This window comes from Pseudoliparis swirei, chromosome 17, assembly GCF_029220125.1.
Source record: "Pseudoliparis swirei isolate HS2019 ecotype Mariana Trench chromosome 17, NWPU_hadal_v1, whole genome shotgun sequence".
NCBI classification, from domain to species: Eukaryota; Metazoa; Chordata; class Actinopteri; order Perciformes; family Liparidae; genus Pseudoliparis; species Pseudoliparis swirei.
Window position 1 is genome coordinate 17185582 of NC_079404.1, and position 24524 is coordinate 17210105.

Consider the following 24524-nt stretch of genomic DNA (forward strand, 5'->3'; position numbering starts at 1 on the left):
GTAGGGATTCCATTGGACGATGGAGACTCCGATCCATCCATCAGGCAGGGGGCGGTGAGGAGTGGGAGGAGCGGAGTCTCAACAGTGGAGTTCACAGGGACAGTCAGGACAGGAGTCAGGAGCAGGAATTCCACAGACCAGACGATCCATCATGATCTCTCAGCATGTCATCTCCGGATGATGAACGTGAAGAACTCGGGGAAGACGGAGTTAAGAAAAGCAGAGTTAGTAGATTGAGAGATGAATTCATAAATAAGGGAGAAGAAGAGAAAGAGGCGATGGGTACTCAGTGCATCCCCAAATCCTAAAAAGCCTAGCATAAGCAGGGAGCATCAGCAGGCAGGTGGGGGTGAACCATTCTAACTAACTATAAGCCCTAACTATAAGCTTCAAGTTAGAGGAAGGTCTTAAGTCTCTGACTGAGACTGGTGTGGACTGATCGGACTGAAATTGAAAGCTGAAGAGGAGCTTGATAACTAAAGCTCTTGCTCCCATTCTACTTTTTTAAGACTCTTTACACTAGTGAGCCTCCTTTAGTGAGCGAGCAGTGAGCATGTGGTATGGGCAATATTGGGATACATATGATGATAGATGATGATGGAGAAATCAAATCAAGGCTTTGAGAAGAGAAGAATTTAAGAGTGATTGATTCTTAAAAAGAGTGAGAGCAGTGGCAGCTAGTGCAGGAGTGATGTGATCTCTAGTTTTTTTTTAGTGAGAACACGAGCTGCGGCATTCTGGATCAACTGGAGATGGAGAGAGATTATTTAGATTGTGCGATTAATAAGGTCCAGCGTATCCCAGTGAAACGATTTGAACGCAACTTTTGCAATTTTTTGAGACTTTTTGTGACTGATTTTTTTTGAATTTTAGAAATACAATGTTGATTATAAGATTTAGTCCTTGAGATTTGCTTTTTAAGTGAAAAGAGATCAAGAAGATCAAAGATAACGCCAGATTCTCTTTGACAGTGATGCCAGGCAACAAATCCACATCAAATCCACATCACCAGATAATTGATCTCTGAGGTGCTCGGGCCGAAATAATTAAAGTTGGTTTATCCTGGGTTTAACATGTTTCAGAAGTTGCAGGTCATCCATGTTTTTATTGACTTTTACAGAGTTCATGCTCTTCTTGGTTTGGTTTCCTCTGGTTTATATATTTTCTCGATATACATGAATAATATAATAAATGTTATGAGTTTATGGAGGATTTCGCATGGTAAAGGAAGAAAAATAACAAGGTATAAATAAGTCCAAGCACAGAACCTTGTAGAGTGGTTGATTAACGTCGTGATTAAAATACAACTGAGATCGACTGATAAATAAACTGAGATCCATGATTAATAGGGTTTAATTTAAATAAAAAAGTGCCATGGCAAAATGCCAATCGAACGCTGGTCTCATGGTCAATGGTCCATTCAAGGTGGTCCCAGAGACAGCACTAAGGTTAAGAGCACCAGGACAAGAGTAGTCCTGTCCTTTATCTGCTGCCGTTGTCAGGTCATTTTTGTTTTTGCGTCTTGATGCTGAATCTGTGTGAAAATTCTTACCAAAACTATTTTGATGAATAAACTATTATGATGATTTCAAAAGACTTCGACAATAAGGCTGGAGAGGAAGGATCTGTAGGAGGAGGAGGCTAGAGATGGGATCCAGAGTGGGCTTCACCTTGAGAGACAATAACAGCCACCTTGAAGGAGGGAAGGTATTACAGGCAGGGAAAGTGAGCGGAGATATCGTGTCTAAGAGACATAGAGAGCAATTAATAGAAGGCCTGCCACCATGGGGTCCAAGAGACAGCCAAAGTGAAGGGGGTCCAAGACAGATAATTGAAAGAAGAGCGAAAGAAAAAAGATAAAATATATGGTCTTCGAAAAAGCTCAAAAGGCATACAGCGTACTGAAGGATCCATTAGCACTGAGCCATGAGAGAGAAGGGGCTGTTATTATTTCATTAAAAATATTAATTAAAGTTCATAAGTATAATAGTTATCATTAAGTCATATCAAAATCATTAAAAGAAATTTAAATGGTTTCCTTAGACCTTTAAATGGCCTGCCAGTCCGGTTCAGAAGGCTCCACCATCATGGGGAAGACTGCTGACCTGACAGTTGTCCAGAAGATGGTAATTGACACCCTCCACTAGGAGGGTAAGCCACAAAAGGTCATTTCCAAAGGGTCTGTTCACAGAGTGCTGGATCCAAGCGTACTCATGGAAAGTAGAGTAGAAGGAACACGTGTGGGAGAAAAAGGTGCCCAAGCAACAGGGATTAAATTTGTCTTATGTAATATTGTAATTTTCTGAGATATTGAATTTGAGGTTTTCATTAGCTGCAAGCCATAATCATCAAATTTCTAATGAATAAATGCTTGAAATATATAATATGAGTTTTGAATTGGATTACTGAAATAAATAAACTTTTTTATGACCTATTTCCTTGAAATGCACCTGTATTGTAGGATAAAAGCACACTGCAAAAACACTATGATTATACAATTATTTAATATGTAATAAAGTTTTTATTCTGTTGCACTATTGTTACACAATTAATTAAAATATATATGACAACCCAATATTGATATCCTTTTGATGTTAACCCAATGATCCCTAAAGTTGCTGTTTTAGCCACATTATATTGTGCAGTATGCATAATATTTTTAGTAATATCTAAATAACATGACATTTAGTCATGCGTTTATTTGGTTACACACAAAAGAAAACTAGTTTTTCTTGATGTCTTAATGTCAGCAAAGGGCCAAATTAGTCTTGTTGTGACTCGACCTTTCATAGATTAGTTTATATATGAAGTATAAATGTATTTATAACAGTGTTCTTTACAAAGCCTTCTTTTGCTCTCTGGCACAGAACAATGTGCACACCACCGAGGACAAACAGACCCTGGATAACACCCAACGTTCTACTGCGTTGACCTGAACAAAACACACATTTAAAGTTTTCACCAAAAAAATGTAAATAAAAGCAAAGAAGTGTACACCGTTTTAAACTTAAATCCATCTTTTATTGACGTTTATGTTCACTGTATGGTCTGTAACATCACAATAGCATACCGGGAAACAAGTACAGGAAGAAAGGATGCTGTCGTCTCATAAACCTGAAGGTCAGTGGGTCACACATTACTCTGAAATGCACACCAGGTTTACCATTACCTTATTCAGTCTTCAAAATACAGCTTTTTTTTTATAAGAGCTAAAAAGCACTGGAATAAATAAAAAACAAGTGTGGAATTTATCAACGCCATCATAAATCTGTCAACTCTAACAGTATGTATATAAAGAGTGCCTAGACATGTCAGAGAGGCAACGGGTCAAGGGTTCACTTCCAGCCTTAAAAGCCCACATGAGGAATGTCACGTCTGTCTTTTGCCGTTTCCAACGTCCCGCCTCCCTTCTGCGGTCCTCACGGTCATTTCAACCCCAGCGGCCCAGAATATTAATATATATCCGGGAGGAAAAATACTCTTTGCTAAACATATCCTGAAAGTCAGGCTCAAATTATTCAAGCATCACTACCAAAGTCTTCCCATGTAAATCTTGAGATTATATTCCACAACATACAATCACATACTTATTATTATTTTTTAAATTAAGGGTCGCAAAATGAGCTTGTTTCCACATTGAATGACTGATGGGGAGAGATGTGATGCTGCAGTGCTGCTTGTATTCTGTCCATGCAGTGGAATCGGTGTGAATAATGAAAATTACATGAAAACAAAATAAAAATTAACGTTTCTCCTTCCTTCCCTCCCTTAATTTCTCTCCTAGCCCAGTGTCTGATTTAGCTTAAACATAAACCTTAAAAAACAAGTATTCTGTGTGGTGAAACAACGTTAAAAAGTCAGGAAGCGTTGGTGTGAAAACATTGTGTCCACAATGGAGAGGACTCAATGTCAGAACAACAAAACATCAGATGCAGTCAAAATATATATATATATATATATATATTTGGGGGTTTAACCAACTGAACTTCAGTCCTAAAGGACAAATAATATCCTGCTACGTGTTCCACTTCCCCCATGTTGTTCTTTCATCTTCCCCCTTTCCTTTCCAACGTTGGGCTCTCACCACACTGAACATATCCACATTAGTACATCTCACACACAAAATACACTCCTCCCTCAATCACAAAACATGCACAACTATAGAGATCCCACCCCTCCCACACTCCCTCCACCACAAAAAGAACAACAAAAAAACAAAATCAATCATCCCATTAAACACAACTGCAAAAAAAACTACACATTTAAGTACCTATTTATCATATGGCATCAAGAGCGAGGGTACCACAAGAACGTGAAGCAGCCAGCAACCGGCTCGGCCTGTTCCCTTTCAACACGACCACTTCAGAAAGCACATTTGAATGATAAAAAAAAAAGAGTATATTACAGTTCTGTATGTACTTATAACCTATTGTAAATGCATCTACAGAAGAAAAAAATACACATGCAAAGTATGCGTATCCACGTTGTCAATGCCCACATTGGTTTTCAAACACACTGAAAAAGAAGAGGCCTTTTTCCGAAACATATTTGATTCAATCACTGATTAGTGCTTAGGGTGGAAAGAAATGAAATGGACTCCTGGTCGATGAAACTCGTCAAAGTAGGGCCTCCCCAGCCGCCACCCTGTGCCTCAGAGGCCAGTCCGTGAAGGGAGCTGCGGAAAGAATCAAGAAGTTCAGTGGCGATGCAAACACAGCTCCGGGCGGGGCGGGGGCCATTGTCTTTTCTCCCTACAGTGTCTCCTTTACTTCCTACAGTGAAACACCAAAAACACACGCCTCTCCCCAGACTGTACAAGGTATATATATATATATCATGCTCTCCTTGTTGTTTTCTTATCCATGGCCACAATACTCTAAAAAGCCATATAAATATATATATATAAAAACATAACTTAAAAGGAAATGTATTATTGGGTGCTCCAATCAAAACCAACACACACAAAAAAGGCATATTTGTTTTGTTACAAGTTAATTGGCAGATAGAAAAGACAAGTGGTGGCATAAAAAGGATTGTGTGTGTCGAGAACAAGGGGGAAGAGGAAGAGGAAGAAGGTGGTGTGTCTGGAATGTCCCCGAACCCTGTCTTTGGAACGCTGCTGTGTGCAACACGGTGTGCGACTTGGACTTTTTTGTGTATCAATTTGTCCACGCGCAAAAAGGTGCACACACACACACACAGACACACGCACACAGACCACACACACATTAGGCCACAACGAATACCATGGCTGCATGGGAATTAAGAGGAAACAAATCAAAATATACTTTTATATATATATATAATTATCAATTTAATATATAACTATCTTTCTATCTCTTAAACAAGCTTATGATTCAGGCAATGTCTGCCAATGCAAAGGACAGCAGCGCCTCTTCTGTCATATGAAGAGACGGAGAAAGCGAGAAGAGGGAGAGACGGAGGGAAGAGGGAGAGACAGAGGGAAGAGAGAGACAGAGGGAAGAGGGAGAGACAGAGGGAAGAGGGAGAGACAGAGGGAAGAGGGAGAGACTGAGGGAAGAGGGAGAGACTGAGGGAAGAGGGAGAGACAGAGGGAAGATGGAGAGACTGAGGGAAGAGGGAGAGACAGAGGGAAGAGGGAGAGACAGAGGGAAGAGGGAGAGACAGAGGGAAGAGGGAGAGACAGAGGGAAGAGAGAAGAGGGAGAGACAGAGGGAAGACGGAGAGACTGAGGGAAGAGGGAGAGACGGAGGGAAGAGGGAGAGACTGAGGGAAGAGGGAGAGACTGAGGGAAGACGGAGAGACAGAGGGAGAGACGGAGGACAGAGGGAGAGACGGAGGGAAGAGGGAGAGACAGAGGGAAGAGGGAGAGACTGAGGGAAGAGGGAGAGACGGAGGGAAGAGGGAGAGACGGAGGGAAGAGGGAGAGACTGAGGGAAGAGGGAGAGACTGAGGGAAGAGGGAGAGACAGAGGGAAGAGGGAGAGACAGAGGGAAGAGGGAGAGACAAAGGAAAGAGGGAGAGACAAAGGAAAGAGGGAGAGACAGAGGGAAGAGGGAGAGACAGAGGGAAGAGGGAGAGACAGAGGGAAGAGGGAGAGACAGAGGGAAGAGGGAGAGACAGAGGGAAGAGGGAGAGACAGAGGGAAGAGGGAGAGACTGAGGGAAGAGGGAGACAGAGGGAAGAGGGAGACAGAGGGAAGAGGGAGAGAGAGGGAAGAGGGAGAGACAAAGGAAAGAGGGAGAGACAAAGGAAAGAGGGAGAGACAGAGGGAAGAGGGAGAGACAGAGGGAAGAGGGAGAGACAGAGGGAAGAGGGAGAGACAGAGGAAAGAGGGAGACTGAGGGAAGAGGGAGAGACAGAGGGAAGAGGGAGAGACAGAGGAAAGAGGGAGACTGAGGGAAGAGGGAGAGACAGAGGGAAGAGGGAGAGACAGAGGAAAGAGGGAGAGACTGAGGGAAGAGGGAGAGACAGAGGGAAGAGGGAGAGACAGAGGGAAGAGGGAGAGACAGAGGGAAGAGGGAGAGACGGAGGAAGAGGGAGACAGAGGAAGAGGGAGAGACAGGAAGAGGGAGAGACAGAGGAAGAGGGAGAGAGGAAGAGGGAGAGACAGAGGGAAGAGAGAAGAGGGAAGAGGGAGAGACAGAGGGAAGAGGGAGAGACAGAGGGAGAGACGGAGGGAAGAGGGAGAGACAGAGGGAAGAGGGAGAGACAGAGGGAAGAGGGAGAGACTGAGGGAAGAGGGAGACAGAGGGAAGAGGGAGAGACAGAGGGAAGAGGGAGAGACAAAGGAAAGAGGGAGAGACAGGAAGAGGGAGAGACAAAGGAGAGACAGAGGGAAGAGGAGAGACAGAGGAAGAGGGAGAGACTGAGGGAAGAGGAGAGACAGAGGAAGAGGGAGAGACAGAGGGAAGAGGGAGAGACAGAGGGAAGAGGGAGAGACAGAGGAAGAGGAGAGACGGAGGGAAGAGGGAGACAGAGGGAAGAGGGAGAGATGGAGGGAAGAGGGAGACTGAGGGAAGAGGGAGAGACAGAGGGAAGAGGGAGAGACGGAGGGAAGAGGGAGAGACAGAGGAAGAGGAGAAGAGGGAGACAGAGGAAGAGGGAGAGACAGAGGAAGAGGGAGAGACAGAGGGAGAGAGACAGAGGGAAGAGGAGAGACGGAGGAAGAGGGAGGAGGGAGACAGAGGAAGAGGGAGAGACAGAGGGAGAGACAGAGGAAGAGGGAGAGACAGAGGGAAGAGGAGAGACAGAGGAAGAGGAGAGGAAGAGGAGAGACAGAGGGAAGAGGGAGAGACAGAGGGAGAGACGGAGGGAAGAGGGAGAGACAGAGGGAAGAGGGAGAGACAGAGGGAAGACGGAGGGAAGAGGGAGAGACTGAGGGAAGACAGAGGGAAGAGGGAGAGACTGAGGGAAGAGGGAGACAGAGGGAGAGACGGAGGGAAGAGGGAGAGACGGAGGGAAGAGGGAGAGACTGAGGGAAGAGGGAGAGACTGAGGGAAGAGGGAGAGACAGAGGGAAGAGGGAGAGACAGAGGGAAGAGGGAGAGACAAAGGAAAGAGGGAGAGACAAAGGAAAGAGGGAGAGACAGAGGGAAGAGGGAGAGACTGAGGGAAGAGGGAAGAGGGAGAGACAGAGGGAAGAGGGAGAGACAGAGGGAAGAGGGAGAGACAGAGGGAAGAGGGAGAGACAGAGGGAAGAGGGAGAGACTGAGGGAAGAGGGAGAGACAGAGGGAAGAGGGAGAGACTGAGGGAAGAGGGAGAGTGTAACAACATCCTATGGGAGAGGAGAGAGAGAGAGAATGAGCGCGGACGTGCAAGAAGAGTCATTCCACTCGGGGTGTAAACCCTCTTCATGTAATCCCTCTGCAGCCGGGAACACCGGCCCAAGTCCCGTCTCAGTTCAGACGCAGTCTAGAGGAGACCGACAGACTCCGCCCTCTCACGGCGCTCCCCTTGTGCTCCAGCGCGGGACCTCCCGATGATGCATTGGAGGGTTTAACTCAAGTCTTTGGATAGCGTGGGCTTTGGGGGTTTCCAATCCAGGAGTTCTCCTCTAGTAGAGTACCAGTAATGCCCAGAACCCCATGCTGGGACGAGCTGGACCGCGTAGCCCGACATTTGTGGCGAGTCGATTGGCTGCCAGTCAGGTGTAAAGTTCACACGTCGAAAACAAATACACAAAAATAAAACAGGCAGCCAACAAACCACTTTAGTCCGTTCAGTTTCTCGCGAGCAGGTTTGGTGATGGCTGGCTGTTGATTTGAGGGCCTCCCTTCTCTCTCGGTTCTGAGACGGGCACCATGGAGCCCCAAAGCGTTCCTGTGCCTCCGTCACTGCGCCACAAAAACAACCACCGCAAAGAAAGCAAGAAGCCGAGGGGCAAGAGAAAGTGTGATTGTTTGCCTCCCTTAAGTATACACCGTATATACACGTTCTGCTTTCAGATATTAACTCGGTTGTTCTTATTCTCTCGCTCAACCCCTCCCTCTCCCGATTTGTTCTCCAAAGAAGACCGACTAAACCCGTTTTGCAGTCCTCCACATTGCGCGCGTTGTTTGTTTCTAAATCCAGGATTTCTGCTTCGCTTGATCTCGGTGTGGGGAACGAAAAGAAAAGAAAACACCCCAGAGGAAATTAAAAAGGTGACTATGAATGTGATCTCGTGTGGAAAAGTGGTCCTGTTCTTCTGGGATCAGGCAGTTGTGCTGGACAGCTACCAGTGGTACTCCAACTCGGCTCCGCTCTGCGAGAGGGAAGCCACAGAGCGACGGGGAGGAGGAGAGTAGAATAGGAAAGGAGGGATGAAGAAAGGAGGGAGAGCAGTAGAAGAAGAAAAAAGGGCACACCATTACCAAATGTAGAAAACAAGCACCCGTCACATTCACTGATGTCGCTCTGCAACCGCGACTCCAAGGACAGGGTGTCCTTCAAACGACACGGCTACAAAAAGAATTGAACAAAGTTGAGAAGCAGTGTGACCCTGGGAACACTTCCAACCCAAGTGTGTGTGGGTTCTTTCTGCGACAGTACGCCAGCGCGACCAACCCAAGGCCGTTGGTCTCATTGCGGGAGTGACACAGAAACGAAGGCCGCCACACGTGCGTGCAGTTGTGGGAAGACTGAGTGGGACAGAGATGCATGCGTGTAGGACGTGAGACGTGAGAGGGGGACGGACAGGACCGGAAGACAACGGCCATTCAACCTCATCTAACCTGGACAGTCACGTCTGCACACGGACGTCTACACACAGACACACACACACACACACACTAAAGTCACAGAGCTCCACATGCCAAAGAGGATATCAAATTAGGGCGTAGACTGATGGAGTGACAAGGGAACATGTGTAGCAGGTCACTACTTACATGCCTTAAAGAATGTGCAAGTGTGTGTGTGTGTGTGTGTGGATGAGGTGTTGGAAGAAGGGGGGAGGGGTGTAACAGTTATATGTGGTCACTTACCAAATGAAACAGGAGGGCTGCGTTAATCAGAGGGCGAACACAGTTAGACAAATCGATACATCCCTTATCAATGTGTGTGAGAGAGCGTGTGAGTGTGTGTGTGTGTGAGAGAGCGTGTGAGTGTGTGTGTGTGTGAGAGAGCGTGTGAGTGTGTGTGAGAGAGCGTGTGAGTGTGTGTGTGTGTGTGTGTATGCGTGTGTGAGAGAGCGTGTGTGTGTGTGAGAGAGCGTGTGAGTGTGTGTGTGTGAGAGAGCGTGTGAGTGTGAGAGCGTGTGAGAGAGCGAGTGAGTGTGTGTGTGTGTGAGAGAGCGTGTGTGTGTGTGAGAGAGCGTGTGAGTGTGTGTGTGTGAGAGAGCGTGTGAGTGTGAGAGCGTGTGAGAGAGCGAGTGAGAGAGCGTGTGTGTGTGTGAGAGAGCGTGTGAGTGTGTGAGAGAGCGTGTGTGTGTGTGAGAGAGCGTGTGAGTGTGTGTGAGAGCGTGTGAGTGTGAGAGCGTGTGTGAGAGAGAGTGAGAGAGTGTGTGTGTGAGAGAGCGTGTGAGTGTGTGAGAGAGCGTGTGTGTGTGTGAGAGAGCGTGTGAGTGTGTGTGTGTGAGAGAGCGTGTGAGAGAGCGTGTGTGTGTGTATGTTTGTGTGTGTGAGAGAAAGCGTGTGAGTGTGTGTGTGAGAGAGCGTGTGTGTGTGGGAGAGAGCGAGTGAGTGTGTGTGTGTGTGCGTGAGTGTGTGAGAGAGCGTGAGTGTGTGTGTGTGAGAGAGCGTGTGAGAGAGCGTGTGTGTGTGTGAGAGAGCGTGTGAGTGTGTGTGTGTGTGTATGCGTGTGTGAGAGAGCGTGTGTGTGTGTGAGAGAGCGTGTGAGTGTGAGAGCGTGTGAGAGAGCGAGTGAGTGTGTGTGTGTGTATGCGTGTGTGAGAGAGCGTGTGAGTGTGAGAGCGTGTGAGAGCGTGTGAGAGAGCGTGTGTGTGTGTGTGTGTGAGAGAGCGTGTGTGTGTGTGTGTGTGAGAGAGCGTGTGAGAGAGCGTGTGTGTGTGTGAGAGAGCGTGTGTGTGTGTGTGAGAGAGCGTGTGTGTGTGTTTGTGTGAGAGAGCGTGTGAGAGAGCGTGTGTGTGTGTGTGTGAGAGCGTGAGTGTGTGTGAGCGTGTGAGAGAGCGAGTGTGTATGTGTGAGTGTGTGTGTGAGAGAGCGTGTGTGTGTGTGTGTGTGTGAGAGAGAGCGTGTGTGTGTGTGTGTGAGAGAGCGTGTGAGAGAGCGTGTGTGTGTGTATGTTTGTGTGTGTGAGAGAAAGCGTGTGAGTGTGTGTGTGAGAGAGCGTGTGTGTGTGTATGTTTGTGTGTGTGAGAGAAAGCGTGTGTGTGTGTGTGTGTGTGTGTGAGAGAAAGTGTGTGTGTGTGTGTGTAGGTTTGAAGAGTAGAAGAATTCCACTACTTGTGCTGCTGTGATACAATATTATCTAAAGAAGGGGGAACACGCTAAACAATTTAAAAACATGCAATTAATTAATTTGTAAAGTTTCAAATGCCATCGGTAAGTTTTTAGTAATTGGTGGATGTATTTAATCGACATCAGGTGTGTGTTAAAGTACGATGAACTAGCACTATGCTGATGCCAACATTAGCTAGATGAGAGTTTTGCAGACTCAAATTAATTGGTGATAAAACTGTTACATTGTGCACTTTAAAATGAGTCATTCCAACTTTAGGTTTTAGGGATAGTTGTAGAAGTGGAGCTCCACGTAAACCCAATTCACTTTGCATCCAGTGCAGATATGGAGACCTGCCAGGGTGAAATGGAGTCATGGATATATTCACCGAATACAATAAAGTACCAAAAAAAACTACCGAGAAGGGAAATCTAATCTGTGACTCGTGAACATGAATCCAATAAAGATGGTAAATTGTGGAGAAGCACACATTAACAGATATTGTTGCTCCTCAAAGCTGTCAAAAGATTAAAAATACATATTTTACTGATAGCCCCTTTAATTGAAGAAGACTTTTGGAAAATTAAAAAGTTATACAAGCAGCATTCCTTTGAGATGTTTGCTATTTTGATTATATAATTCAAATGTACTAAAAGCCACTATATGTATAACATAATTATAATAAAGAATTCAACAAGCATCATAGACTTCCACCAGGACTGTTTTGTTACTTAGGAAAACTTCACAATAATAATTTGGGAACAACTGCAAAATAAGCTCTACAAGTGGCCGCTTTAAGCAGAGTAGATGAAATCGTTTTCAGTTGTGTGAATGTGCACAAGGCAAACAATCAGAGTACCTCCAAGTCTTTACAGACACAACAAGGTGAACATCACCTCACCATGACACACACACACACACACACACACCTTGTCCATCACGAGCAGACACAACGGCTCATAAACAAATGGCCAGAGCTTCATCATGGCCCTGCAGGGCTAACGATTAGCGAAGTGGCATCTCAGTGGGTCATTCCCCTCAGACACAACTGGTCAATCATTTAAGAACCACACACACACTCACATCATGTGTAACCACCCATCCACTGCAGTGCCAGGGTCACACGTTCAAGCCATTATGGGAGAAACAGCATGTTTCAGTCAACCTTGCTGGCAAGCAGCTCAGGCTGATACTATTTTTTTAAATAGATGACATTAATTTCCAATAAAGTAAGACGGAACGGACATAAAGTCACAACACACTAGCTCCTTAGTCCCAGTAGGTCCCATGGCCCAAACCAGGACCGCAAACTGTATTAAACCCCTTCAACCTTGACAAAGACAAGATACAAGATCCACTCCTTCCAGTCTTACCTTTCAAAACAGAAGCCCCTGACATATACCCTGCATCACTGTTGACCAGGGGGAGCTCAAATAAAAAATGTCTAAATAGTGGCATATATTCAGGAGTGCACATAACTTTGTCAGTGAGTTACTCAGGTGAGTACCGGGAGATGGTGTTTGGTACTCACTCCATATGTAGCGTGGTCTTAACAAGTGCAGTCTTCCTCACTGTCGCCCCCACTGTCCTCTGCTTCAGCTCCCTGCATGGTAGATGATGAAGATGCTGCAGATGCACCTCCCTGTCCTGGGTTGATTCTCCGATTAGCTGTCTTCATCCACAGGTCAACAGCTTGCTTTGGGTCAAGTGTCTCCATGGTCTGACAGGTGAACGTGCCTCAGGGCTGAGAGACGAGCATGTGGCAGACGAGATCTGTCCTGGTTACCTTCGCATTGAAAATGCCGGAAGGTTATGTTTTGATCGCCGTGTATTTATTTATTTGTATGCGTGTTATTCGCAAAACTCAAAACGTATTGAACCGAATCACATGAAATTTGGTGGGATGATTGTTTATTATCCGGGGACCAGTTGATTAGATTTTGGGATCGATCGGGTCAAAGGTCAAGGTCAAAGGTCATGAACAGGTCAAAATCTTTCGCAGAACTCAAAAAGTATTGAACCGAATCGCATGAAATTTGGTGGGATGATTGTTTATTATCCGGGGACCATTTGATTAGATTTTGGGATCGATCGGGTCAAAGGTCAAGGTCATGGAAAGGTCAACATCTTTTTTTTACCATAGCACGATACATTTTTGTCCAATTGGCATGCAACTAATGCCAAAATGTTCATAATTCAATGCCCAATCTTGTGATATGAGAAGGTATGCGCTCTACCGAGTGCCCGTTCTAGTTTTTATTATGTTGAGATGTGAGAATCCTCTCACAAGCTGCACTGCTTAAAGGCAGTGTAAGAGACAGCTTAACCACCTTGTTGATGTTGGAGTGAGCATCTGGGTTACTTGTATTTACCATTTGGACCAAGTCATACACAGAAGAGGCTCCCAGGCGTTTTCCTGCCTGCTTTAAGCGCATCCATTCTGTCACAGTGGTGTCTGTCAAGTTGGAAGGTGGCCTCATATTTCTTGAGAATGCAGCAAACTGTTGTGTTTCCAAAACTATAAAGGTTTTGCATTTCTTGAGGCCATGTTAAAGGATCAAATACTAAGAAATGATCACATGACTTGAGGGAGTCATATCTGATTTCAAACTCTTCAATTAACCCCCTGAGTAAGTTTGTCTCGTCTGGGTCAGCATATGAAACAGTGTGTGCCCTGTGGCCTTCACCATCAAGCAGAAGTGTGAACTGTCCAATGGCTACCAAAAGTTCATCCTTACATTCTCCAAAGGTCAGCTTTTCCTTCTGAAACCTAATAGAGGTGGTCTTCAAAATGTCAATGTCAATCATGTTTGACAGAAAGCACTGAAAACGCTCTGCAGATATGCTGCAAGTCACTGTTATCACTCATAGCCAGTTACATTTTAAAGGCTGGCAATAGTCTTGATATTTTTAACAGTGTTTCATGCCTCCATGCAGACCATCTGATATTATGAAACTTACCCAGTTTCACAAAGGAGATCCCATTTTCTTCACACAGCTTCTTCAGTGCAGCAGTTTTTTTTGCTCCACCTTTCTGTAAATAAAACTGCAGCAGCTTGCCCACAGAGCGATTCAATGTCTCACAGTAAGGAACGTTGCGATCAGCTGATTTTGCGCAATTCTCCAGTGTGAGTGCTTGTCTGCTAGATGTGGATGTGAGCGGCACATCTTGCACCACATTTCAGTGCGCTCATCGTTCGCTTCAAGCCACTTTTCCGATAAGTCTTTTCTTCGACTCTGGCTCCAGCTGGCGTTTCTTTGTAGGTGGCGAAACGCCAAAGAAGCTGCTTAAGGTCTGTTGCTTGTTGGACATCTCTGACAGTAGTTGACAAGCAACATGTGTAAGATTTGATAATGTGATCGGTCAAGTATTCAAAGGCGCGAAGTAACACAAGTGGCATTACGCATTGTTGATTATCTTCGCGCATGCGTACCAGTTATGTGCACCCCTGCATATATTCACCTCAACTAAAGTTCAGGAGGCCATAATTTGAATCAGGATACGATTAGAAACATGCCATTTTCCCTTTGTATATTTATACAACATTGTACATCGTTGATCGCAAACAAACGGTTGCATGCAACAAAAGGTAAACACACAAAAGCTGCGTACTGGAACATACTGAGAAAAGATAAGGCCAATACTGCAGAAATGGTTTGAAAAGTGTGTTGGACATTTAGATACTTTGCATTGAAACGACAGCCAGCGTCGTCCACGATGGAGAAACACACAAACCGTACAAGGCACACGACGCGAGTGTTTGAGACAACAACCTAAAGAAGTCAGTAGACACATAGGAACTGTACTTGGACTAACGTCAAAAAGTCTTCTCTGAATGCTTCATATTCTAGAAGTCTAGCTGTTGATTAAGCTTAGGGCCAGCACTCAGATCTATGCATTGTTATTCTATTTGCCATAAGTCAATGTTTGGGTGTGTGGGGGGTGCAAGCAAATGAACTCCTCAAAGAAATCTTGAAGTGCCTCATTTAGAGATATTAAAACATGTATATAAATCAGGAGAAATGCTTTCATCGACAGCCACTGGATTTGGTAAAAGTTCTCAGTTCCACTCGGAAGACTTTTGACAAAGCGGCGTCGTCATGCATGCATACCCCAATATGAAGGCTGGCAGAAAAAAACTGATATTAATCCCAATGGGAGGGTGTGCTGGGCTCAAAGCCACATCTTACGTCAATTACAATACTTTATCTGCTACGATTCTGAGTCTGAAAATAAATACAATGCCATAAATCTCCAGCTTGGTCCACCAGACGGGAACAATCCACATAGTAGGAGGTTTCCAGAGGCCACAGGAACTCAGATGTGGTTCATGCCTCAAGACTTTAGCATAACCTGTGTGAGGGTCATCAAACAAGGGCAAAGCGCATCATTACATGAATTGATACTGACCCCATCTTCCTCCCTGTATGGGTTCAGACGGTTGTAGACTGCTTCAATAACACTGCGTCTGCAGGAAGAACACAGGCAGGAAAGAGCGATGAGGTCTTTTGAGCTATTCAATTCAAACCATCCATCAAAGCAACGACAAGGGATGTGGAGAAACATATACGTAGTCTTAATGATTCACACATCGACACACACACACTAGATAACTAATAAGTATCCCTTTGAGGGCGATCGTCCTTACTTGCTGGCAAGGCCCCCCCCCGGTGGCAACGAGGGCATGCCGAGGTCAGTGGACAGGTTCCTCAACACTGCTACCAGGTCCGGAAAGCCCTCCCTCCCTGGCCGAGACAGCATCTCTAAAAGAACACCACACATGTTCGTACACAAGTCAGTATTAACAGAGCTGAAGTTAGCCGCTAACAGCTGAGTAAAGACGGGCAGACGGTGGCCAGTAATGCGACAATTGAGAAGTTAAGATGTGAAGACAGAAGACACACAAGTACATTTGTGGGAATGACTGCATGTCTGAGAGAGAAAGGGAGGGAGGGAGATGGGGACAGACGGAGGCCAGCAACTCCGTTGAGAGTGGCATGAGGCCAGGTCAATGTTCAGCCAGAGCATTCCTCTCTCCCTCGTTCTTTTCTTCTCTCTTTCCCTCTATCTTCCAGTATTAGACAGTACCTAAAGCTAAACACCGGTACAAATAATAGCACTTTTCCCTGGAATGTGAAATTGAACCCACTGTGGAGTACTCATCAAACCATGCAACATGAATTTGCAGTTTTATACACAATGTCTAGTGCAACCTTCAGTGTTTTACAAATATTAGACCACGCCGTTTCCATTTCGTGGATCAAGAAAGAACTGGTAACAGGTTGGTGAAACAAGTCACGGGTAACGATTCAAGATTTCTTGTTTGGTCAAATTCTGAAACGGCAGTTTTTTCCCCTTTTTTCTTTCCCTGGTTTAACGGTAGCCAGAAGAGAGCTGAAGAGAGCAGAAGAGAGCCGAAGTAACCAGCAGAGACTCAAAGAAAGTCTCACTGTGTTTAACGTTGGGCCAAATGCCTCCTGAGAAGAAACAAAATGTGATAAAATGACAGAAAGCAATACAGGAGGAGAGCAGGGAATCCATCCAAACAAGACAGTGAATGTTTGAGCGAGGGAGGGGAGAGAGAGATGCGCTGAAGGAGGAAAAGAGAGGAGCGAACAGGGAATGAAGACGGGAGATGCTCGCTGAAATAGAAAACGGGGTCATGATGGTGTCATTCCTCTGCTGTGAGCCGGAGATAACTCGGCTGGAGGTTAAGACAGTCGAGGGTGGCAGGGTCCGTTTGTGGAGGAGCCATATCCATACAGATATGAGGTTTCACATGGAGAAAGCTCTCGTGTCAACAAGAAAAACATTTGTAGAATCGAAGCTGAAGACTCCCATTTCCAGACCCCGTTATAAACCATATTTTGTGCTTTAATTGAGGTTTTATAGTCATCCAATTTGTTTAATGATAATTAAGATGAACTAACATTTATATTATTTTTAAAAAATTAACCCATATTGTTTGCACAGTGAAAAAGTGGTTATTTTTCTCCATCCACGCTCACCTTCCACTCGAGACTGCAGATATTTGTTGAGCTCAGCGTCTTTCCTCACAGCTTCCCCCGACACTTTGGGGGCGTTGGGCAAACACACTAACACAACACTCATGTTATCCCGACTCCCCTGAGGTGGCCGGCAGGAGAGAGGAGCACAGAAAGCGCAGGTAAGATAAGGAGTTATTGTGGAGCACTGAAAGAAATCATGAAGATGATTTCCTCGGCACCGTGAAACACAGCGAGGCCGTGTCGATGCAGTCTGCTACTTTTCAATCTTACAATATCTTAATATACATTTTACATTTGTTTTACATCTGAACACAATGATTTTAATATATTGTAGTAAACTGAATTAAAAATGACAACACCTCTGCACAGAACTGAGGAATTCTGCAAGAGATAAATACAACGTTTGAATTGAAAACCAGGTAATTTCAGTTTCTCCTTCAGTCAATGTTAAGCTCAGACAAACATGGTCATAGCCCATTTCTTAATCCTTAATATATATACAGCAGGGAATTCAAATGGCCTTCTACGTGACACAATTATTCCCCCAAAAATAATTCATGGCAAACTCGTTTCTTGGAGGACTTGATTGTGCCAGTTTCAACACATTTCAGTTTCATACTCGGAGCCAGATGTGCACGCACCTTGTGCAGGCAGGTGTCCACCACTTCATTGCAGACTCTCTCCAGGTCGTCGGACACCTCGAGCCGAGATCTCACAAACTCACACAGCTCCTCGTTGGACATGACGTCCCAGATGCCGTCACACGCCAGGATCACAAACTGATCCTGTTCTGGGGCCCGGACCATCTCAAACACTTCTGGTTCGGGGCTAACCAGCTGTTCTGTGGGGCCCTTGCCATCCACACACTTGTAATCGAAGTCCCCCAAGGCTCTCGATACGGCGAGCGAGCCGTTAACCCTCTGAATCATCACCGAGCCGCCGGCATTCTGGATGCGCTCTCTCTCGCGTGGGTTGCAAGGCTTGTGGTCGAGTGTGGAGAAGCACACGTGGGAATTGCGGTACAGAACGGCCCGAGAATCCCCACAGTTGATGAAAAAGAAAAGATCGGGTGACAGGAGGATTCCCACTGCGGTGGAGCCGCTGCGGTCCATGCCGTTACGGAGGTCAGAGAAGCTGCGCATGTGCTCATCGATCTTCAGGAAGCCTGTCCGGATCCCAGATTTCACAGTCTCCACTGACGGGGGAATCAGTGTTGGAGAGACACTGGCGGAGCCGTCTGAACCGGCCTGGGAGCTTTGGGTCCCTCCGGTCACCAAGTGAGCACCAAGGATATGCTCCAGAAGATGCTTAGAGCAGTAGTTGGCCACCCTTGATCCAGCGTGGCCGTCGTACACGGCAAAAAAAGACCAGTCGGTCATACCAGGACCCGGAAGTCCCAACACAGCGGTGTGAGCGTCCTCCATCTCCACCCGCCAGCCCTGCATGGAGCTCAGCCCGTAGCGCAGGCCGTTGCCCTCGGCATGCAGGTTGTGCTTCTCCGTCCTGGGCTTGTCCAAGAACGCGCCCATGGCTCTGTCCTGGAGAGAAAGAGAAAAGAACAGACAGACACGGGACGACAAAAAGAGAAAAGACACTGAGTTTGAGTTCGACAGTTGAGTCACTGCAGGCCTGCACAACGTTAACACAGAATTCTGACTGGGATTACAATACAGCGGCAGGTTATGTAGAAATGTACACGTATTGATTTGATTGGATAATGGATGAAGGAAGTTGCAGAGGGACGGTCATATAAATCATTAAAGCAGGGATGTCCTCGACCAAAGAAATGTCCTAGATGACCATCAATCATACAATTTAGTTGACCAATTTATGAGACGGATCTGTAGAACTGAGTTTCTCTAGAAAAAATCACACAACTACTACAACTGTTTACCAGAGATATGCTCAAGAGTTTCTAGGATTTAAGCCACACTACATATGTGTTACTACACATCGTATTGATGAATGAAAGCACTTGTGCTCAACAAAAAGTCCCAGTACTACAAAGAGTCAAATGTACAAGCGTTGATACCGTGTAGACTGACCCACTTCAAGCACTGCTTTGGACCAAGCAATAGGCCCGCCTCACTGCACTAGTAATACTAGCTTGTGTAAGAGCAACCGTTATTATCTCAAATATCTAGCTACTTAAACACTGATACAGAAAAACAAATCTGCCTACTCAGCTTTGTGTTCAATAAGGTCAATTGAATAAAAGAAACGGCTAGAGAGCCTGCAAATATCAAATGAGATAAGTTATACTGGCAAAGTAACATTTTTAAGGTTGTGAACATAACCTCGGCTTCCACTCACAATTGTAGCAAATTAAACTACATCTGGAAAGTGTTAAAGACTTGAACTGCTCAAAGCTTTCAAACATGCGTTTATTGCGGCTTGATAGGTGACAATATTTCTGTATCCAGCCTTGTTAATCGCTTACGTAATACGAGAATATGAACGTATACAGTCTTATTGTCACACTACTTAACGGCCTCTAATCCTCGGAGATTGTACTCTTAACATGGACCTACATTCCTAAAATAATCAATAAATGCTACTTACAAATAATGTCACATGTGCATTAGTCCACCATTGTTAGTCTCACATCTCTCTGGCCATGCAAATAAAACATGCATTCATAACTGAGGAAGATTTCGACACCAACAGCCTGCGCTTCACTCACAGTTTATGTGCTTCACTGACACGCATCCTGTTGATCGCCTGAGAGAAGAGATGTCAACGGTTAACCTTTAATCGGTCAACCAGATTTAATTTTTTTAACCGGTTATTGATTTCGGTCTATAATTAAGTTTACAGTCTATATGTTAGACGAATATAACCTGTTCAGACAGGATGCCGGGCCCGATGTGTCTGTGTCCGAAACAACTGGACAAGCACACACCGAGCCCAGTGACGCGAAGTGTGTGTGGGCATGTGTGTGTGTGTGTGTGTGTATGTTTGTGTCCGTTCAGCTGTGTCACTCTTAGAGCAAAGTAAAGAGCAGGTGACAAAGCAGGCAAATGAGTTTTGAAAATGGTTCAATTGATAATTGATTCCGTTGTCTGATCGGCTTTTATACAGACCAACAATCAAGCTATTTAGTCAGAATATCCGCTGATAATTATTGGTGCCCGTTTGATCGTAAATGATTCAAATGGGGCAAGAAACTTCAGCAAAGCCAACAGAAAGTAAAAGGCTTTGTAAACGACACAAAACTGAAATTTCCAGCAACTCTAAATCGATAGTGCTTCAAAATGCGACGCCAGACCTCGTTCAGTGATGGTTTGAATGACTGAAATGATGAAGCAGATCTACAAGCAATGTGTGCATGAGGTGACAATAAACGTGAAATGAGTTATAAGTATAAGGATTCCACTCACAATTTATTTCTACCGGCCTCATTCCACCACCTCACCACCTGCATTCCTATTTGCCCTTTTCTGCATAACGTGCACGTTCTTCCGTCACGTTTGCTCCTAAAAAATGACAACAACATTGCGAAGGAATTCATGGCCCCTTGAGGAGCAATCACAAGCACCCTTTACCAAGTCAAGGGCCCTTTTATGTTAAAACTGCTGATAAGTCATCATCGACACAATGTGTTTACTATATCTTGGTCCTGTATAAATAAATATGAATCTCAGCATACGTAACTTGGAACGACTGACGTACGCACAAAGAACTCATGGGAGTGACGTCATCCAGTTTGATGTCTCCATGGTTACAGAGCTTGGAGTGGCAGCTGAGTAGTTGCCATAGCAACATACGCAGTAGGTGTTGGTGGTTGCAGCATGCAACAAGATAAGTGTGCAACCATACCATTGTGTGTGTGTGTGTGTGTGTGTGTGTGTGTGGCCATATGTGGAAAGCACATGCATGTCATTGTGGCCCACTCCTCACAGAAGGTGGTGCAACCCTGCCTCTGATTACTTCTGAAAACATGATTGATTCTCTCGCATGGCACTCTTGGCGAGATGAAGTGAAAGGCTGATTCTGTTTGAGAGTCCAGGTAGGAAGCTGGCAAACAGACAGGCCCACAGGTCTCAGACTTCAGACAAGCCGGGTAGCTTTTACTCACTAACTCAATTTAACAGTCAGCTGCTGATGGGATCCGCACAGGGCCAGATTAGCCTGTCAAACACAGACGACCCACAGGAGTGGACCACCAATAACAAAATAGCTCTTGCTCTCTCTCTCCTTTTTGTTGCTGACATGAAGTTAGGGCTGGGTATCGTTTATAAAATCATGGTGCTAGTACCAATACCCTTAAAGTGATACCGATACCAATAGAGTACTTCATTTGATACCTTTTATTTTCTACTTTATTTGATACCCATCATGTGCATGGAAGCATTCAGTTGCGTAGAATGCCACAACCACCGCATATCATTTTTATCGGTGTGATAGCCATACTTTTGAAAGCCTGGGTACAAAATGATCAAATCCAGGTATCATGTGCTGAACGAGCATTAAATGAACACAATGTGATCAGTACGATGAGTCACCGTGCGAACAGGCTGATGGGAAATGTAGCACGGCGGTGGAGGAGAAAACGGGGGCTGGAGTACGATGGACAGAGGAGCGGCTGAGTGAAATTCTTAATACTCAACACATGCATGATGTTTTTTCATGTGGTTCCCAAAAGAAAATCATAAAGAGTGAGAAGGGGACATTGGTGCCAGATAAAGAATCTCCTGCCTCCTCTTAAAAGTCAAATTGGCACTTTAGTCAAACTGGCCGGCTCATTTTACAGCTGATTGGCACCAAATACAACGTGTGCTCTTTATGAGGACCAGCGCTTGGTTTGATATCACCGACTGTGCAATACGTGTAGTGTTGCCTGAATATCTGGTGATAATTGTTATATCCACTGGTAGACTAAAATCATCCCATATTGCAAACTCAAGTGCCAACTACCATCATGCAATGAAACGAGAATGCTGGATGAAAGGAATGCCTGAGTTGTGTCTGAATATTAGTTTCCTGATCTCACCAAATCATCTGTCCTATTCAAATTATTTCCGACATAGTGATAAACAACAAAATAAGGGAATCATGTTTAAAACACACAGGTAGGAGTCCTTCCAGCTAATGGCGATCAACTTTAATCTGAAGATATACATTTAATTCGAAAGTGGGTGGTTCGCCCATTACACTGAAAGATTCTCAGATGTATATCTAGAAGCGTTACTTGAAAAGGTTTACCACAAATACAGAGATGCAAGGGATGCTTCAAGTTAGACGTTGACTACTAAACTACTGCTGGGATTCTATCAGGAAGTCAATTGGCAATGAGAAGAGCTTCAATAATAATGAAACACATTTCATTCGTTAAAAACCTTTGGGATTTAAGGCATGTACGCTGCACCTGATGCTGCTTATGAGTACTTTTTTCATACGCCACATCTTAAAAAGTACAACAAACTACAGGTATCTGGAACTGCCCTCTGTTATGATAGAAAAGTCATTTTAGGACTCATCCTTGCATCAGAAGGAGTCAATTTCCCAAAACAATTCAGTCATCTTCAGTACTGTGGAAGCTGCGGCCATTATTTGCCCAGTCAGACTATAGCCAAGGAGGAAATGTGTCCTGTTGAACTCGACTGAGGGGGGTTTATCTGGAACAAGAAGAGCGTGTGGATGTACCTGCCTCTCTATACAGAAAATCCAACTGGCTTAAATTTGAGCGGTGGAGGGAGGAATGGCATGGGTTCAGTACTTAACATAAATCTTAATGCTTTAAAAGCAATTTAAATTCCTATTGGACAAACTGGGGGCAACGCGAGGAATGTGTTGGAATATTACAACAGACAATGAAATGTGTCCTGGTGGCTCAGCGAGCGTGTTGGAGTCTTGGTCGAGAGTCTACTGTCCAGCCGACATCACTGATAAGAGTCCAACCAGATGTGTGTTTATCTTAATCACACATATTACGCAAGTGATTAGCAAAGATTTCATTCTTTGTACATCAGTTTTTTCTTTTTTTAATTAATCTGCAACTCAGTCTTTTTTTTCTGGGCGGACGCATGCATACAACTCATCCATCTCCCCCCCCCCTTTTGGCACTTGACAAATTCATCTTTGGGTTATTTCGAGCTTGACCAATTAACAGTGTCTGTACCTGTACGTGATTGGATCAACAGATAAATGCCTTTGCACAGGCCAACATGGGTTCCATGCTAAAACAGCAAGGCTAGCGCAAGATTTCACATCAAGGTGCCAACACAAACATGCCACTGATGATGCTGCCATTTGTGGAGCACACCGTCACACAAACCCAACCACCCAATAAAACTACCCACGACCAGACAATAAAACAAGTTAATTCCTGTACTGGCATTTCACGAGCACAGAATGGGAAGACAAAGCACGTGGGAACTTTATAGTGTTTAGTAACATAAGACTTTGCTATGCACACTGACATGAATGTATAGACTATCCATGTCATAGTCACACCATCTGGGACTAAAACTGGGTTAAAATCATGGGTGGTTGGGGCCCTTTGTGGAATCAATAACAACCCAGATTCCTTCAAATGTGGTATATCTGCACACAACCCATTAGTGGCAATTATTTACCTCCACTGGGCCATCACAAAATGAAAACAAGGACGTGTTCAGTCGCAGTAGGAGGGGTGAACAAGATGTTATCATCACATAAAGATGACGTGACGATGACAGATGTTGCGCATTTACAAAATTAGCTGGTTTAACATTTACACCACTTGGATTATAAACGGGCAGATCGATGCTAGCGATACATTCACCAATAGTCCAGCAAAATCGGACAACAATTCAGGTCTATCGCCTAAAAAAAGAAGACCCCAAAATCAGGGCTGATAATCATAATTAACGCGACAGTTAGACACGTTTATCTCACCAACTCAAGTCAAACGTGAGCTGAGTGTCAGTCTAAAAAGGAGGCAACTTGTGTTGCTAACCAGCGAGCGAAGTTCACAGTTGTCGAAGTGGTTGTCTCCTCGAGCCAATGTTAGTACGACATGTTAACTCGTTACTTACTTTGTATGGAAGTAGCTATCTACCAGTCCTTGTTCCTGTGGCTTCAGTGGCGGGTGTGTTTACCCAGGCTTCTCATGAAAGGCTTATCCCTCGTTAATGTTCGCCACTTTCGCTCCTCGGCCCCTGTCCGTCAGCTAGCTTTGATTAAGCTAGCCCGCATTTCACACGACCAGTTCTGATTTCAGCATGTTTCTGCATCGGAACAGGGCTTTTATGTACATGTTTTGGCACCGTAGACACAGCGAGCCCCGAATAAATACCCGCTCGGCCGGCTGTCGGTTGACGTGTGAAGACAACTCGTTTCGGAAAGATGTATCTGAGCTAATTTAGGCTCAAGCTAAATGTATGAGGAGGCAGATGACGTTCTTTTTCGACATGCAGTTCGAGGGGACAGGCGATCGTTTCGCTCTCGTCTGTGATTGGTTCAAAGCTGATTCAGAGCCGAGACTCGATTGGTCAGAAAATACGTCGGTCGGAAGCAAACCCAGAGCCGTAGAAAGAAAGAATCGCGTTAACAGAAGTTCAAAACACTCGATCGTCACATGATTCACATAGACTTTGGCTTCGGACGAAAAGGCCCAATCTCTTATACTCAGCTGACGTCCCTTATTGAATGGTTGAGTGCGGGAGGCTGTA

At 45.0% G+C, this 24524-nt stretch overlaps 1 protein-coding gene across 2 annotated transcripts; it reads right to left on the reverse strand.

Moving 5' to 3' along the window:
• Nucleotides 1–2999: 2999 nt before the first annotated feature.
• Nucleotides 3000–24244, reverse strand: ppm1ba (protein phosphatase, Mg2+/Mn2+ dependent, 1Ba). Of its 2 annotated transcripts, none has more exons than XM_056435889.1 (6): nucleotides 23889–24244; nucleotides 17511–18407; nucleotides 16870–16987; nucleotides 15510–15624; nucleotides 15272–15329; nucleotides 3000–4675 (listed from the first exon to the last, which is right to left on the reverse strand). In XM_056435889.1, the coding sequence occupies exons 2-6, from the start codon at nucleotides 18396–18398 to the stop codon at nucleotides 4652–4654; spliced, it is 1203 nt and encodes a 400-aa protein (XP_056291864.1). In that variant the 5' UTR covers nucleotides 18399–18407; nucleotides 23889–24244; the 3' UTR covers nucleotides 3000–4651. The 2 variants fall into 2 exon arrangements, with proteins under 2 accessions (XP_056291864.1, XP_056291863.1); XM_056435888.1 differs by lacking the exon at nucleotides 3000–4675 and adding an exon at nucleotides 7309–8728.
• Nucleotides 24245–24524: the final 280 nt, after the last annotated feature.

Bases quoted from the DNA above. Each gene is read 5' to 3' on its own strand.
- ppm1ba (XM_056435888.1), bottom strand. From the start codon at position 18,398: ATGGGCGCGTTCTTGGACAAGCCCAGGACGGAGAAGCACAACCTGCAT. The intron at 15,625-16,869 runs GTGAGCGTGGAT...GTGTTCTTTTAG, and splicing joins TCTGCAGTCTCGAGTGGAAG to AGATGCTGTCTCGGCCAGGG. The intron at 15,330-15,509 runs GTAAGGACGATC...TTCTTCCTGCAG, and splicing joins GGGGGGGGCCTTGCCAGCAA to ACGCAGTGTTATTGAAGCAG.